The following is a 17,070-nucleotide window of genomic DNA, read 5'->3' as shown; positions in this document are numbered from 1 at the left end:
AAAGGAGCTCCACACTCTCGTGTGGGTAATCAGATGTGGGAGACAGACTAGCAGCCCCCCAATAATGGTCCTGACCCCCAGAACCTGTGGCTATGTTACATTATACGAAAAAGGGGACTCAAGGTTGAGCTCATCTTATAATAGGGCAATAACCCTGGATTAGCTGGGTGGGCCCGAGGTAATCACAGGGGTCCTTAAAAGAGGAAGAGGGAGGCAGAGGAGAGGGTCAGAGCTATGCACACGGGACTAGCCATTGCTGGCTTTGAAGATGGAAGGGGGCCATGAATCTCTAAAAGCTGGAGGGGAAAAAAACAACAACAAGGAAATCGATTCTCCCTAGAGACTCCAGAAAGGAATACAGCCCTGCTGACCCTTGGATTTCAACCCAGTGAGACCATGGCAGACTCCTGACCTTCAAAATCCTATATAAGATAACAAATCTGTGTGGTTTGAAGTCACAAAGCTTGTAGTACCTTGTTCCAGCAGCAAGAGGAAACTACTCATTCGGAAATCACTTTATCCCTTTATGTCACTCCAACTGATTATATCGCATATTCTCATTTTATCCTCTGAATAAAATCCTTTATCCTCTGAATAAAATGATAAGCAATTTTTTTGGTCTGTTTCTCCCACTAGATACTAACTTCTTCGAAGGCAGAATCTGTGTTGTGTTCATCTCTCTATCTCTGTGTCTAACCCCATATTTGGATTTTGTGAGCCCCAGAAACAGTTTTCTGAATATATAAACACACACATAGTTAGCTAGGACTTCCACAATGATTAATGTGATTCTTACTACTACTAACTCATACAGAGCCCATCACAGTGTGAGCTATATAATATTGTACTTGATAAACTCTTACCGAATTTCTTCACTAAACAAACAAACCCACTTTGTTTTGGTTGCCTGTGGCATGTGACATGCTTATTTGGGAAAATTCCACAGTTCCTCTGAATTTGGATGGGAGAGACAGATAAGAGCATGACTCAATTCTGCACATTTTGCCAAATGCCTTTTACTGCTATGGCACCTATAGATCTACCAGTTACCTCTTTGCAATACTGTGCAAGAATATCATTAAATTTCATCATCATTTGTCGATTGATAGCTTCCCGTGAACGAATATGCTTAAATTTTAAAAGCATGTCGAATGCTGCTTCAGCTGACCGAAGTGTCTTGAAAGATTCATCAATAAAATTTTTTGCTTCTTTCTCAATAACCTGACAAAAAAAAAAGGGTCAAAAAAAGGTCAAAAAAAACACCACAACCCCAGTCCTTATGTCCCTATAACTATCCTGCAAAAACAAAGTGGCAAGAAATAAGCAAAAAAGAAATTCGTGATTTGATATGGATTTCCATTGTGCTTTAGTGGAAGCTGGTGTCCAATTAAAAACAGCAGATTGGCTGCATTAGCTTTCTGATCCCTCCCCTCATTCAGTTCAAAATGGTCAAAAGGAAATTTGTTGTTGTTGTTGTTTTTTAAGATTTTTTTATTTATTTGACAGAGAGAGAGAGACAGCGAGAGAGGGAACACAGCAGGGGGAGTGGGAGAGGGAGAAGCAGGCTTCCCGTGGAGCAGGGAGCCCGATGCGGGGCTCGATCCCAGGACCCTGGGATCATGACCTGAGCCGAAGGCAGACGCCTAACGACTGAGCCACCCAAGCGCCCCAAAAGGAAATTTTTTTAAGTGTTAACTCATATAAACAAAGAAAACGGGAGAGGACACAACAGCAAGAAGAGATACTTCAGGAGTTTTAGGCAGACGGAAATAAATAACGTTACAGAAGGCAGAGAATTACAACCTGATGCAACAGGGGAGCAGGTAGGAGCCCATTTCCTCCCCAGGAAAACTCCAGGAGGCTGAACATTTGGAGACACCAGGTACCAGGAGGCTGAGAGGCAAACACAGGATCCCTTCTCTACCCAGCATGACCAGGCTTCCTCTGTACCCTCATCCTGTCCCACTCTAAAAAGAGCAAAAGGTTGGTTCTAGAAAAATTAAGTCAGAGCAACATCAGAATTCAGGAGCGTCTGGGTAACTCAGTCAGTTAAGCTTCTGACTCTTGATTTCAGCTCAGGTCATGATCTCAGGGTCATGAGACTGAGTCCCACGGTGGGCTCCACACTGTGCATGAAGCCTGCTTAAGATTCTCTCTCTCCCTCTGCCTCCTAACTTTGCACGCACACACACACTCTCTCAAAAAAAAAAAAAAATCAGAATTCTAATGACACTGGAAGCTAGAAATCAATGAATACCTTCAAATTTCTGAAAAAAGTTACTTCAACCTTAAATTCTATAACTTTATTTCAGAATTCACACATACAAGACTCAAAAAATATATGTCCCATGAAAACTTTCTTAGGAAGCTTCTAAAAATTGTGTGCCAGCAAAACAAAGAGCCACAAGGAAAGAGGAAGATGTGAAATCTAGAAAACAGGATCCAACACAGATCAGAAGAGATAAGAAGTCCTAGGGTGACTACTTTGCAGTAAGTCTAAAGAGCCAACAATCTAGACTGGAGCAGAAAGAGAGAGCGCTCTGGGACAAAGGCCTCTAGGAAAATAATAGCACTGATATTTTTGAGCAGATGGAACCCATTAGATATGTGGCAGAAATGTTAGAGCAGTTGGGAAAAAAAATAACAAGTATGTAAATAACCAAGCAAATAAAAATAAAAGCAATGATTAACTTTAGGAAAAATGAAGGGTTGTACGAGAAAGGTGGTATGGTTATGATGGTCTTCTTGACTCAGCAGTGAACAATATTTGCACAGACATAATGAGTAAACACTAACCATTAATTTAACCAAAAGTTATGATAAAACTATGTTAGATGACAAAGAGGCAAAGAGCGATAGGGGTAGGAATAGGACAGGCAAGTCTATATCTACTCTGAAAAGTTAATATGTGGCTAAAACTGATTAAATTTGATAAATCAGAAAGTAACCACATTGGCATGTTCTTTAGGAAACAGGAAGGTAAACAACAACAAAAAATCTAGAATTATGAAAAATGACAGCAAGAATGGGAATGGAGAGGAGTTAAGCATGGGGCTGCTTTTTCTTATTAATAGCCTTTTAGTATTACTTGACAAAGTGACTTAATGAAAATTCCAATTTAAAAATTAATAACACTTAAATAAAATAGAAGCTGAGAATAAACTAGATACAATTAAAATGGAAATGTTTGGGGGCCCCTGGGTGGCTCAGTCGGTTAAGCGGCCGACTCCTGATTTCGGCTCAGGTCATGATTTCAGGGTCCTGAGATCAAGCTCCACATTAGGCTCCGTGCTCAGCAGGGAGTCTGCCAGAGGATTCTCTCGCTCCCTTCTCCCTCTGCCCCTCCCCCTCCTTGTGTGCGCGCGCTCTCTCTCTCTCAAATAATCTTTTTTTTTAATGGAAGTGTTTAGAAAACCCAAGAAGAACTGTCTGGGGTTGTCCATGTAAAAAGATGCTCTGGGGTTATAAATGGGAATGCTACTGATGTACTTCCCACATGAAGCTGAAAAGGTATGCATGATGAACCATCCACCATCCTATCACACAGTGTGGAGTGAAACTATATTCTCAGTACAGTCCCTCTTCGACAGCTCTGCCTCCTCCACACCCCAAGCCACAACCTCCCGTATCATCTCCCCACCTCCTGTCATACCCCAGCCCAAATCAGCCTATGCTGTGACCAGAAGAACCTTCCTCAACCATAATTCTGATTACCTCACCCCACTGGTCAACAACCTTCAATGGCTCCCTGCTGTCTACTAAATCAAGTCTCATTCATCACCCTCCTACATCCTCTCCAATTATGCACCATACCTACCTTTGTAGAAATGCTACTGTGTCCAGCTTGATTTAACCTTATTCTACCAAGGGATAGGAATGGGGACAAAGGAGATTAAGGAATGTTCACTTCTACCTATACTTCTCCATATCGTTTCTGGGTGTTTTTGTTTTTATTTTTTTACAAATAAGCAGGTATTACTTTTTATAACTTAAAAAAAATTCTAAGCATGACTAAATAACTAATTTAACATGGGGAAAACATGGTATCAGCTTCCAAGATTAAATGAATCGATGAGTTACTTGCCAGAACTTCAATCTTAAAGTCATCCATCACGTATTTCCAGTACTGGGAAGACTTGATGCCAAAGGGGTCAAAGGCCAGGTTTTCCATGGGGGTGACCAGGCTGTCCACCCTGCACAGGACATCATCGATGCGCTTGGGATCCCCTGTCACTGCCTTTAGTTCGGGACCAAATATATTGTAAAATTCCTCCATAACCTGCCCAAACAAAACACAAGGAAGTGGCCTTTTGGTTTTCTCATGAATGTTCTAACTACAAATGGATTGCACCTAGATTGGCCTGAGGGCAAGAATCATGTCGGTTGGGCGTCTGATTCTTGATTTCCGCTCAGGTCGTGATCTCACGGTCGTGGGATCCAGCCCCAAGTCGGGCTCCTCGCTCAGCGGGGAGACTGCTGGAGATTCTCTCCCTCTGTCCCCCCCAAACAATAAATCTTAAAAAAAAAAAAAAAAATCATGTCACACAGGCAACTTCTTCCCGGTCTAAGACCTCTGGTACTATGCCTACTGCATGTAGGACAAGATCCAGACATCCTGACACAGTTTGCAAAGTCTACATGTTCAGACCCCCACCTTCTCCTCCAACCCCTTCCCATACTGTGCCCCACGCCACGCCTCCTTGCAGCACAGCCTGGCCCTCTTTCAGTCCCATGTTCCTTCCTATCACAGGGCCTTCACACTTGCAGTTCAAATTGCCTAGCTAGCTACTACTCATCATTGATGATCACTTTATCACGTCCAACCCCTCAGAACAGGTCAGGCCCCAGTACACACTTCCAGAGCCCCTTCGACTGCACTTTTCAGAGCACTTAACGTCAGCCACAGCTGTGTATCTGTATGATTGTTAGGTCTACCATCTTTCTTCTAGCAGACTGAAAGCTCCACGGAGCAACAGGCTAGGGACATGCTTGCCAGGGCCAGCTTCATAGACGTGGGACCCAGGCAGGTGCACGGGGCTCCAGGCTCAGAAGGGCCCCATGCTGGGTGTAAGGCTCTGCTATAACCGTCTTGAAATTCTTCATAATTTTATCTTTGCAGGTGTATTTTGTAAATGAAGTCTGATGGGACAGCCATGCGCACATATGAGCAGGTACTGGGATCTGCATTTCCCCTACTCCTTCCCACATAGAGCGTGTGATGCCCCACAACCCCACAAGCGCAGGATTCCGGTGGGCCCCCCCGCACATGCCAGTTCGGAGACATTCACAGTCAGGACAAGTAAGCGTGTTGCATCGACAAGTACTCGAGGACCCCGGCTGCTCCACGAGACCACGTTCTCCCTTCAAACCAGATTTGCTTCAGACTCAGGAGGCCACGCACGGTTCTGAGAAACACGCCTGAATAGGAAACTGACCCTATGGTTTCCTGCTCCTGTAACTTCCCCGTGTTCACCAGCTACGCACCCCAAAATGATGACATAGGACGAACAGCAGAGACCCCAAAGGACTCTCCTTTCCCTTCCAGCCCTTCCCCCGCTCGTCGGCAAGCCTGGCAGAATGTGCGTGCATCGAGAAGTGAGAGAAAAAGTTGTGTGGGACATTGCCGCTGCTCCAGCAACAAGACCATCCGTCGCGCATCCCAGCGACAGAGCACACACTGTGATTCTGCACACCTTCTATTTGCATTTTAAGCCAACACTGCACAATTTAAGGATGAACAGTAAAATTCATGGGATAATTTAAATGTTTAATTTCCCTTTACTCTCTTTACTTTGCCATAGTCGTGGCAAATAAAAACTAAAGCCCGCTAAGGCGAAAGACGTCAGAAGAGAGAGAAAAGCTTTATATTTTAATGTTTTTAATAGCATTTTTTTCCTTGCTTTTTGAACAAGGGGTCCCACGTCTGTTTGCACTGAGCACTGCGGGTTAGGTGGCTGGCCCTGGATGTGCTCTCACTGTTTCTCTAGCAGCAAGTGCAGGTGCCTGGCACAAATGAGTTCTCAACAAATACTGAGTGAATGAATGGATGGACCTTCGTGAGACAAAGGACTGTGGATCACTCATCCACTCATCCACTATACCGTTTTACATTCATTTAGGAGAGAGAGGGATCAGATAAACGGGGGGTCACTGGTGGATGGGTAGAAGCTGAAGCAATGGGCAAGCATGAGCTGGCTTCAGGAGAGAAGTCTTGGAGTGGACTTCGAGAAATTCCAACATTTAATGGGAAGACAGAGGAGGAAGATTTTGCAGAAGACACTGAGAAGGAATGGCCGCAGGTCAAAGCACAGCCAAAAGCAAGGAGAGGGGTGTCGCAGAAGACAAGGAAAAGGTGCAAGAGGTCTGGGGTGGCTCTGGTATATTCCGGTACATTCTGAATGCTCTCTCGAGTGCTTCCCCCTGCCAGACCCCATCTGTCTCCTGGCTCCCCCCCCACACCCACAACACACAGAGAGTGTGCCATCAAAAAGCCAAACTGTTTTCCATCAGGCAAGTCCCAACTCCAACCAGCCTCACATGCAGCAGAGAAAACGTCCGCCAGCCTGCCCACCTGCAAAATGTCGCAGAGATCCTGGCAGATGGTGGCCATGTAATCCGTTCTCTCAAACAGCCGCTTTCGGTCAAACTCCCACCGAGCTTCTCTCCCTGAAGCCTCGATCTTGGCCCTGGTGTCAAAATAGGCCTTTTTCCACATGTGGAGGGTGTTCCTGGCCTCCAAGATTTTGTGCTGGGCGCTGGCTCGATTTTCTCTGCGCAGAAAGAGAGAGGCCGCGATGGGGGGTGGGGGGAAGGCGGAGCTGCAGTGGGTCCGAGCCACACACCCCAAGGGCAGCAGAGAGCTTCCCCGGGGAGCTGCTGCCCCGCCCCAGTTTGCAAGGGGGTGAGGCCCTTACACACCTGCAAGGTCACGATCGCAAGCCACACCCAGGCTGACCCTCGCTGCAGCTGCCCACCCAGCCCACAGGAACTACAGTCCCCCTCAGGGAGCTTTCCGTCTGAGCTGGGAAGTGAGCAGGCGGCCTCGGGCCCCAGGCCAGAAGTCCACAGTGGAGGCTGCAACACCAGAGTGAAAAGATAATACCAAGGTTTTGGTACCTATTTCACCTGTATAGTTTTTTTTGTTTGTTTGGTTTTGTTTTTTTTAAGAAAGTGAAGATCTGCATCTCCTTCAACATTTGATCCCAGAGGCTCTCCCACTCTCAAGGGCCTGGGGTCCAGAAGTAAGTTTCCCTCTGACTGTGGGACTTAGTCTCTCCCAGGATAACTAAGAAAGAAGGTCCTGATTAAAATAACCTATGGGGCGCCTGAGTGTCTCAGTCGGTTGAACGTCTGACTCTTGGTTTTGGCTCAGGTCATGATCCCGGGGTCCTGGGATCGAGCCCCGCATCGGGCTCCCTGCTCCGCGGGAAGCCTGCTTCTCCCTCTCCCACTCCCCCTGCTTGTGTTCCCTCTCTCGCTGTGTCTCTCTCTGTCAAAAGATAAATAAAATCTTTTTAAAAAATTAAAACAGGGGCGCCTGGGTGGCTCAGTCATTAAGCGTCTGCCTTCGGCTCAGGTCATGATCCCGGAGTCCTGGGATCGAGCCCCGCGTCCGGCTCACTGCTTGGCAGGAAGCCTGCTTCTCTCCCTCTCCCACTCCCCCTGCTTGTGTTCCCTCTCTTGCTGTGTCTCTGTCAAATAAATAAAATCTTTAAAAAAAAAATTTTTTTTTAAATTAAAAAATTAAAACAAAACAACCCATGTATCCCACACAACGGGGTATTATTTGGCCATAAAGAGGAAGGAAGCACCGACACCTTCTCCAATACGGGTGAACTCTGAAAACGTGACGCCGAGTCAAAGGAGCCAGTCATCAAAGACCCCATGTCGGACGACTCCATCTGTACAAAGAGGCAAATCCATCGAGGTAGAAAGCAGATCTGTGGTTGCCCAGGGCTGGGTGGGGCGGGGAGGCCGGAGGTGACCGCTACAGTGTATGAGGTTTCTTCTCTAATTGAAAAAAATATTCTACCTTCGATTACGGTGATGGACACATGACTCTGACTACCCCCGAAGAGCCACTGAATTGTACATTCTAAATGGGTGAATTTCAATAAAGCTGTTCAAGATCTTTTTTTTAAGTAGATGCTACACCCAGCGTGGAGCCCAACGTGGGGCTCCAACTCACGACCCCGAGATCAAGACCTGAGCTGAGATCAAGAGTCGGACGCTTCACTGACTAAGCTAGCCAGGTGCCCCAAAAGCTGTTTAAGATCTCAAGAAGAACATGGCGTACGATTTCTTACTTGAACAAAGTCCGCAGATTAACCACTTTGCAGACTCTCTCGGCAATTTCCCAGGCAATCCGCTCCATGAGTGGGATCATCCTTTCGTCTTTGTTGTAGTGTCGGGAGATGATCCACACCATCCTCAGGGCACTCATCATGGAGGGGATTGTCTCCAAGATGACGTGGAAGCTGGATCCATGCGTGATGTTCTAACCGGAGAGAGCAAGCAGCCTTAGCCTTGGGGTCAAGTAGCTTTACTAAAGCAACACGTACGCGGGAAGCTTCCCTCTTCCTAATTCAAAAACTAAATACACTTATTACAGGAGGAAGTGTTTCACCACCGAAAGAAGTCTGAAATAGCTCTGACATGGAAAGAGACAGGAGATTTACAATGAAAGTAAATAAAGCAATTTGCAGACATGTATGAAGTATGAGTGTGTGTGAGTATATATAGAGATATAGAGCGAGAAAAAGAAAAAGAAAAAGAACGTGTATGTGTACCTGCTGAGCACACACATACACACCCAGTACATGGTATATGTGGCAGATCGTATTTTCCAAATGCAGTCACAACATCTTGACTGTGCCCCCCTCGCCATGAAGAGATGGCATCATCCTCTCCATCCCCTCAAATCCACACAGACTGTTACTTCTTTAGCCAGTAGAATATGGGAGAGGTAATGCCGTACCCCTTCTGAGCATAGCCCTCAGCTGGTCTGCTTCTGGGCTCTTGGAAGCCAGCGCCCTGTAAGAAGTGTGACTACCCTGTTACCCTGAAGCCACCAGGCTTGGAGACATCCAAGCCACGTGGAGAAATTCTGGGGGATGAGATACGGCGTGGAGAGAAAGAGACCCAGGAGCACCCAGGCACTAGCTATGTGGGCAAAGAAGCCATTTGGGGGGCGCCTGGGTGACTCAGTTGGTTAAGCGTCTGCCTTCGGCTCAGGTCTGGGATCGAGCCCCGCATCAGGCTCCCTGCTCAGCGGGAAGCCTGCTTCTCCCTCTCCCTCTCCCCCATGCTCGTGCTCTCTCTCTCTCTCTCTCCCCCCCCCCTCAAATAAAAATCTTTAAAAAGAATAAAGATTTAAAAGAAAAAAAAAGTAAAGTGAAAAAGCCCACAGATGGGGATACTGCAAATCCTATATCTGATAAGGAACTTATCTTCAAAAAAAATTTTTTTAACTCCTAAATCAATAATAAGACACATCAAAAATGGGGTAAAGATTAAAACAGACATTTTATCAAAGATAGAAGCACATGACAAGGTGTTAAATCTCATTAGTTCCTAGGGAATGTAAATCGAAATCACAATGAGATACTTTATTATGCATAAAAGATGAACGACCCTACTTACAGAAAACACCTAGAATGGGCAAAGTCATAGAGACAGAGTGGAATTGAGGTTACCAGGGGTGCCGGGAGGAGGGAATTGTTGGTTCAGGGGTTCTGAGTTTATGTTGGGGGTGATGAAATGCTTGCTTTCGGGTGAGGAGGTTGGGTGCCCAGCATCGTGTATTTACTGCCACTGAGCTACACGCTTGCAAGCAGTTAAGACACTCAATATCATATGCATGCTCCCACAGTGGTTTAAATGCTGAATTAAAAAAGGAAACTCAATCCGTGTAAGATCTAATTTACGGCCCCGACTTTCCAAAGCGCCGGGCCCCCGGCGTACCTTGAAATGGCGTTCCACTGTGGACAGAAACCGCACGTTGTCTGAGGCCTCCATGTGAAGCTTGAATAATTCAGTTAAGACCGGCTGCAGGTTAGCCGTGAGCATGGAATCGGACTCCTTGATCACATCCAAGACTCTCCTGACTATTGGAAGCTTCGTCTGTTCGTGGAGTGCACTCAGTGTTGCATTTCTTTCCCGCCAGAATTCAATTTCGGCCAGAGGACCATTACCCTGAGAGGTGACATGAACACACAAAGAGTCATCACTGGTGTGGAGCGTATACCTGTGCTTGTCTCTCCAGCTGCTCCAAATAGGAATCAGTGCACGCACTTGACCTAGGAGGGTCCGATCAGAGTGGACTCAGGACTCTGGCTAGGAAGGCTGACCAAAGACAGTCCGCCTTTCTCCAGGCAATATGACATGGGGATGTAACAGGTTGCCACCATAAAGGAAACCAGCCTGAGGAGGATGGAACGGAGATGAGAGATTCCCAGGGAAACGCAGCCGGACCAAACCATACCTGAAACCAGCCCTGCCTCTGGACTTTTCAATTATGTGAGCCAACAAATTGTCTCTTATTGAAGCCAGCTGAGTTACGCTTCCTGTTTTTGGCAGCCCAAGCATCCTGACTGATACACGGTATTATCTTTATCAATCCCGGGTATGATCTGGCAGCACGCTAAACATCAGAAAGCCCAAGAACGACATTTGGGTATGTATGCTTTGATCCTTAAAGGAGGTCACAAAACAGCAAGACAAGAGGCTGCATCCAACAGATCCCCAGACTCCCGGCTCTTTCTCCGGGGGCCAGCGTGAGCCGTCAGGGAATCTGCAAAGGCATGGCCTGAGTTACCTGAGGAGTCTTTTTCAGTTGGCCCTCGACAGCTGCAGATATCAGATTCAACCAGTTGATCACACACTGCTCTAAGATTTCAACGGCTTCCGGGTCAGCGGCCAGGTCAGACACCTCTCTGTCTAGGCTGATGCTTGGCATTTCTAACTTGATCTCACCTAATAGAATAGAAATGGTCAGTTAGCCACTTGTTTGGGGAAAAAATGATTACAGACAACAATGTTCAAGTGAATCAGATAGCTCTTCTCCCTAGACGTCAGTCCAGCAAGATCTGCTACATCTCCCGTCCTGATCCGTCTGTTTCATTCTCTTCCATTAGAATGCAACGAAAAATTGAAGATCATTTTAACAGTGTTAAGATGGGTCACAGTGATCCAGTTATTTAAGATGTTCCTGAATTTACAACCTATAACTTCAATTTAAAAAATTAAACAAGGGTTCGCCTAGCTGGCTCAGTCGGAAGAGCGTGCGGCTCTTGATCTCAGGGTTGTGTGTTGGGGCCCCAGCTTTGGATGTAGAGATCACTTTAAAAAATAAAACTTTTTAAGAAAAATAATAAATAAAAATTAGACAAACAACCCAGAGCTCAACAGATATTTGAAAAAAACCTCCAGCATGAAATAGACAGGCCAAGATAAATCAGAAGGAATGACCTCAGAGGAAACTGAGACAACGCAAAGAAGAATTTGTTTTTAATCCCAATTAGGAGTCTCAGAGAGGTGAGACAAGATGGCTTGTATCAAACAAGAACAGAATGAATGCTTTGGAAAAGGGACAATCACGGAATAAGAGGTCTTAAAAACTAAAAAATGTGACAGCTGATGTGAAAAAGTTCAGTCAAAGGTTGGGGAAAAGTTGAACTCCTCAGAAAATCTGACTACAGGGGCGCCTGGGTGGCTCAGTCGTTAAGCGTCTGCCTTCAGCTCAGGTCATGGTCCCAGGGTCCTGGGATCGAGCCCCGCATCGGGCTCCCTGCTCAGCAGGAAGCCTGCTTCTCCCTCTCCCACTCCCCCTGCTTGTGTTCCCTCTCTTGCTGTGTCTCTCCCTGTCAAATAAATAAAATCTTTAAAAAAAAAAAAGAAAAAGAAAATCTGACTACAAAGACAAAGAGATGGGAAAGACGAGAAAAGATTTAAAAAAAAAAAACAGCATCAACAGCATTTGCCCAATGTTAGCAAGAAAGAACAGAGATAAATAGTGGAAGAAATTATGAAGAGAAGTGTTCAGACTACAAGGCTAGGTCTTCAGGCTGAAAATACAGAGTACTCAGCAAAATAAATAGGAAAAGGACCACACAAAAGTCCTTCATCACAGCATTTCAAGACACTAGAGAGGGCGCCTGGGTGGCTCAGTTGGTTAAGCGACTGCCTTCGGCTCAGGTCATGATCCCAGGGTCCCGGGATTGAGTCCCACATCGGGCTCCCGGCTCAGCGGGGAGCCTGCTTCTCCCTCTGACTCTCTCCCTTCTCATGCATTTTCTCTAATAAACAAAAAAATAAAATCTTTAAAAAAAAACAGACACTAGGGATAAAGACACAAATTAAAAGTTCACATAAAGCAGGGGCGCCTAAGTGGCTCAGTTGTTAAGTGTCTGCCTTTGGCTCAGGTCTTGATCCCAGGGTCCTGGGATCGAGCCCCGCATTGGGCTCCCTGCTCAGCGGGAAGCCTGTTCTCCCTCTCCCACTCCCCCTGCTTGTGTTCCCTCTCTCACTGTGTCTCTGTCAAATAAATAAATAAAATCTTTAAAAAGTTCACATAAAGGGGAGAGGGGGAAAAAACAGGTTGCCTTTAAAAAAAAAAAAGGAATCCAATTTCTCCTAGGAAACACTGGATGCTAGAAAACAATAAAAACTATATTCAAAATTCTGTGCTAAAATTGTTTTAAATTGGGCGCCTGGTGGCTCAGTCATTAAGCGTCTGCCTTCGGCTCAGGTCATGATCCCGGGGTCCTGGGATCGAGTCCCACATCGGGCTCCCTGCTCAGCGGGAAGCCTGCTTCTCCCTCTCCCACTCCCCCTGCTTGTGTTCCTGCTCTCGCTATCTCTCTCTGTCAAATAAATAAAATCTTTAAAAAATAAATAAATAAATAAAATTGTTTTAAATTCCAACTTATATGCCAAAAGCCACTGTGAAGACAGAATGAAGTCATTTTCAGACATGCAAGTTCTCATAAAATTATTTCCCATGTGCCTTTTCTAAGGAAGTTACTTAAGGATGTATTCCCACCCAGTGAGGGAGGAACCCAACTGAACGAGAAGACCTGCGATCCAGGAAACACTGCATGTGGGACGCAGTCATGCATCACCCTGCGGGTGCCCTGCCTGCGTTGCAACAGGAAACACAGGACACCGGGGGGCAGGGGGGCGTCTAATAAAAGGAGGGGCTTTTGCAAAAACAAAACCAGAGAGGACTGTACAAGATATTTTTATAAGATACTTTAAGAATGGCAATTTGGAATGCTGGCGGAGGAAGGGGCAGGTGTACAAAAAAGAAAAGCTCATTGGGGCGCCTGGGTGGCTCAGTCATTAAGCGTCTGCCTTCGGCTCAGGTCATAATCCCAGGGTCCTGGGATCGAGCCCCGCATCGGGCTCCCTGCTCCGCGGGAAGCCTGCTTCTCCCTCTCCCACTCCCCCTGCTTGTGTTCGCTCTCTCACTGTGTCTCTCTCTGTCAAATAAATAAAATCTTTAAAAAAAAAAAAGGAAAGCTCATCAAACGATCCTATTCTTCTCTGAAGTAAACGGTATTCCCGCTGTCATAACACCGTCAAAACCCATTTTGTGACTTAATGAAAAGAAGGGCATGGAAGTATGATGGGAGCTGGCTGCAGCAGGGGAGGGACAAAATCCTCATCATGCCAGGAAATAACACTAATGCCTACGATTAAGAAGAAACAGCAGTGTAAGCGTATATTTTAGAGACGTGGCAGTAGCCATCAATAGAAAGAGCTAAAGGGGCGCCTGGGGGGCTCAGTCGGTGAAGCAGCTGCCTTCGGCTCAGGTCATGATCTCAGGGTCCTGGGATATAGAGTCCCATGTCGGGCTCCCTGCCCAGTGGGGAGCCTACTTCTCCTTCTTACCCCACTCTTGTGTTCTCTCTCTCTCAAATAAATAAAATCTTTTAAAAAAATAAGAAAAGGGGCACCTGGGTGGCTCAGATGGTTAAGCGTCTGCCTTCAGCTCAGGTCATGATCCCAGGGTCCTGGGATCGAGTCCCGCATTGGGCTCCCTGCTCAGTGGGGAGCCTGCCTCTCTCTCTCTCTCTCTCTCTGTCTCTTATGAATAAATAAAATCTTTAAAAAAAATTAAAAAATTAAAAATTAAAAAATAATAAATAAATAAGGAAGGAAGGAAGGGAAGGAAGGAGGAAAAAACAGCTAAAGAACTAAAGTCACCAGCGGGGAGCAGAATGGACCGATAGGGAAAATGAGGCAGGGACAGTTTTTCAAGGCACTCTATGTTAATACCATTTAATTTTTTTAAACCTTACGTATTACTTCAAGAAAATGCAACATATATACATATGTGGACACATATTTATTAATATATTTAATATAAGTATACTTGCTCTTAGCATATTAATATACTTGTATTAAACATTCACTCCACAACAGATGACCTAACCTTTGCAATTCTGTGCATCGTAAAGAAAAAAGGGCAAAAAGAGCTTTCTCAACTGACAGCCAATGACTTACAAAGAGCCATTTGTAAATGTCCCATAAAGAAAAACAAATTTCTTCCTCGAGATGATATTATAAAATAGGGATTGGCACAGTTTGAGGTTTTTGTTTTTTTTTTTTAAGATTTTTTAAGTAAGGGGAACCTGGGTGGCTCAGTCGTTGGGCGTCTGCCTTTGGCTCAGGTCATGGTCCCAGGGTCCTGGGATCGAGCCCTGCATCGGGCTCCCTACTCAGCGGGAAGCCTGCTTCTCCCCTTCCCACTCCCCCTGCTTGTGTTCTTGCTCTCTCACTGTGTCTCTGTCAAATAAATAAACTTAAAAATCTTTAAAAAAAAAAAAAAAAAAGATTTTTTTTTTTTTTAAGTAATCTCCACACCCAACTTGGGGCTCGAACTCACAACCCGGAGATCAAGAGTCACACACTCTATTGACCGAGCTGGCCAGGTGCCCCCCACAAAGTTCTTCCTCGAGTACCAGAGAGTAAGTATTTCCAGCTTTGCAGACCAAGAGGCAAAGCTGAAGACAGAATATAGGTCCTTATATAATCATTTAAAATCTAAGCATTGGAAACTATAAATACAGTTCTTAGCCCACAGGCCACACAAAAACGAGCAGCAGGTGGGATGTGGCCCATAGGCTGTAACTTGCTGACCCAGGTTATAGAATATTAATTCACCTGCTTTTCTGGTTTTTCTAAATCATACATGATTGTAGGAAAATAGGAAAAAAGAAAGAAAACCATCTTACTCTCACAACCTAGAGTAAGCGACACTGGCTGATAACATTTTAGTGCATTTCCTTCTAGCAGTTTACCTAAAACACAAAAATGTGTTCACTCATCTGCTTTTTGACACCAGCAACAAGACACAGGGCCGCCTGGGCGGCGAGTCGGTTGAGCATCCGACTCTTGGTTTCGGCTCAGGTCGTGATCTCAGGGCCGTGAGATCGAGCCCGGTGTTGGGCTCCGCGCTCCGCACGGAATCTGCTGGAGATTCTCCCTCTCTCTCCCCCTCCCCCTTCCGCCCCTCCCCTCACTCATGCGCTCTCTCAAATAAATAAAGACATCTTTAAAAAAAGAAACAAGACACATAAATCCTATCCAAGATTAGAAGAAACATTTTTTTCCCATTTCTGCTATTTTACACTAATTCAGGGAGGCAGACAGGCCAAAGGCGGCTACAAATGTCAGTGAAGGAAAAACACAGACACCAAGAAAGTAGTATCATTTTGGGGGGTGGCGGGGGGGGGGGATAGTAAAAAAAAAAAAAAAAAAAAATTCTAAAATAGAATCTGAAAAACACATGTCTGTAGCATGTCATCAAAAGTTTGGATCTCTATGGGTGTTTCTCGTTTCCAGCAGAGAACATTTCTAGCTGGTGGGGCATGTTCAAGGTTACTTCCAAGAGGGGGAAAGCTCCTCTTCCTAGAAGAGCGATGCCATCTCGAAGACCGCGCTAGCCCTCACTGATGCACGCCGTGTTGGCTGTCACGGGCTGGGACTCTCCACGGTGTAACCCCCTCAGCCGGCCTCTCCACCTTGCTGTTCTCCATTCCTGACATGCATGCTCCCAGGCTCAGGGACTCTCGCCGTGCCATGCTCCCCCGGTAACGAGGGGCAGATCCAACAGCAGCTGCTGCAGACCCGCCATCTACAAGCTTCTGGCCTTGCCCACAAAGCTAACTAAGCTAGGACCAGCCAGCCACCCTTTCCTGTTCACAGAAACTCCACTCTTTCCAACTCCTTCTCTTGTCCAGGCCATTCTCCCTGCCTGAAATGCACTTGCTCCCCAACTCCACCTACTAAAGCTTTGCTGTCCATTCAGAGAAGGTCAAATGCTGCCTCCTTTGGGAAGTCTCCTTTGATTTCCCCCTGCTTCTCCCACATGATCTCCCTCTTCCAAACCCCTCAAGGCCCTAATATCTTTCCCAAGCTCCCATTCTGCCATAGTTCCTTGTGCGCCAGATTATAAGATCCTTGAGGACAGGATTCTGTCATTCCTCTTTGGGTCTTCTTCCCAGCTCAGGGTCGCTCGTATGGTGAGCAGGGAAGAAAGAATGATTATAATGAAAGCAAGAGACTCCTGGACCCTGAAATTGCCTTCTTAAAGGAAATCCATCATGCTTCCCTCAACACGAGCAAAAGAAGCCTCACCTTCAAGTTGCTGCATTGTTCTTTGAATACTGTTCGCAAATTTCTGGATGTTCATTAAAAATTCATCCCGTATCAACTGAATGCTGTGATAGGCTTCCCCGGGCATGTTGGGTAGGTCCACTTCATACTCGAAAGAGTCAGAGATTTCTGCAGATGTGAATCCCAGGGAGGCGTCCTTGTGTTGATTGAAGGACAAAGCCGGCATGAAAACCTGAAGGAAATCACACGATATTGTGTTCAAGATCACGCACTCACGCTGCCTCTGGTGTCCAATGTTCCATCAGACGCAGCACAGTGTAACTACAATGCAGAAACTGCTCAAGTCCAGAGCACAGACCTAAAGGGAGAGAGATGAAAATATTTGACCTAAAATGATCCCAGGGTAAGAATGTGACCCAAGCCCAAGGTGACGACCCAGAAGATAAT

The 17,070-nt window shown here is 45.9% G+C and overlaps 1 protein-coding gene across 1 annotated transcript in view; it reads right to left on the bottom strand.

Moving 5' to 3' along the window:
• Positions 1-17,070, bottom strand: part of DNAH10 (dynein axonemal heavy chain 10) — a 128,122-nt gene that overhangs the window by 100,129 nt on the left and 10,923 nt on the right. Inside the window, exons 6-12 of the mRNA XM_078061091.1 lie at positions 16,645-16,855; positions 10,817-10,974; positions 9,964-10,194; positions 8,307-8,497; positions 6,572-6,770; positions 4,085-4,279; positions 1,051-1,221 (exon numbers count right to left, since the gene is read on the bottom strand). Coding sequence (XP_077917217.1) covers positions 1,051-1,221; positions 4,085-4,279; positions 6,572-6,770; positions 8,307-8,497; positions 9,964-10,194; positions 10,817-10,974; positions 16,645-16,855 — 1,356 coding nt within the window. The remainder of the gene's footprint in view (positions 1-1,050; positions 1,222-4,084; positions 4,280-6,571; positions 6,771-8,306; positions 8,498-9,963; positions 10,195-10,816; positions 10,975-16,644; positions 16,856-17,070) is intronic.

This window comes from Halichoerus grypus, chromosome 13 (assembly GCF_964656455.1).
Source record: "Halichoerus grypus chromosome 13, mHalGry1.hap1.1, whole genome shotgun sequence".
Classification (NCBI taxonomy): Eukaryota; Metazoa; Chordata; class Mammalia; order Carnivora; family Phocidae; genus Halichoerus; species Halichoerus grypus.
The sequence above is the reverse complement of the archived record's forward strand: the minus strand, read 5'-3'. Positions and strand labels throughout refer to the sequence as shown.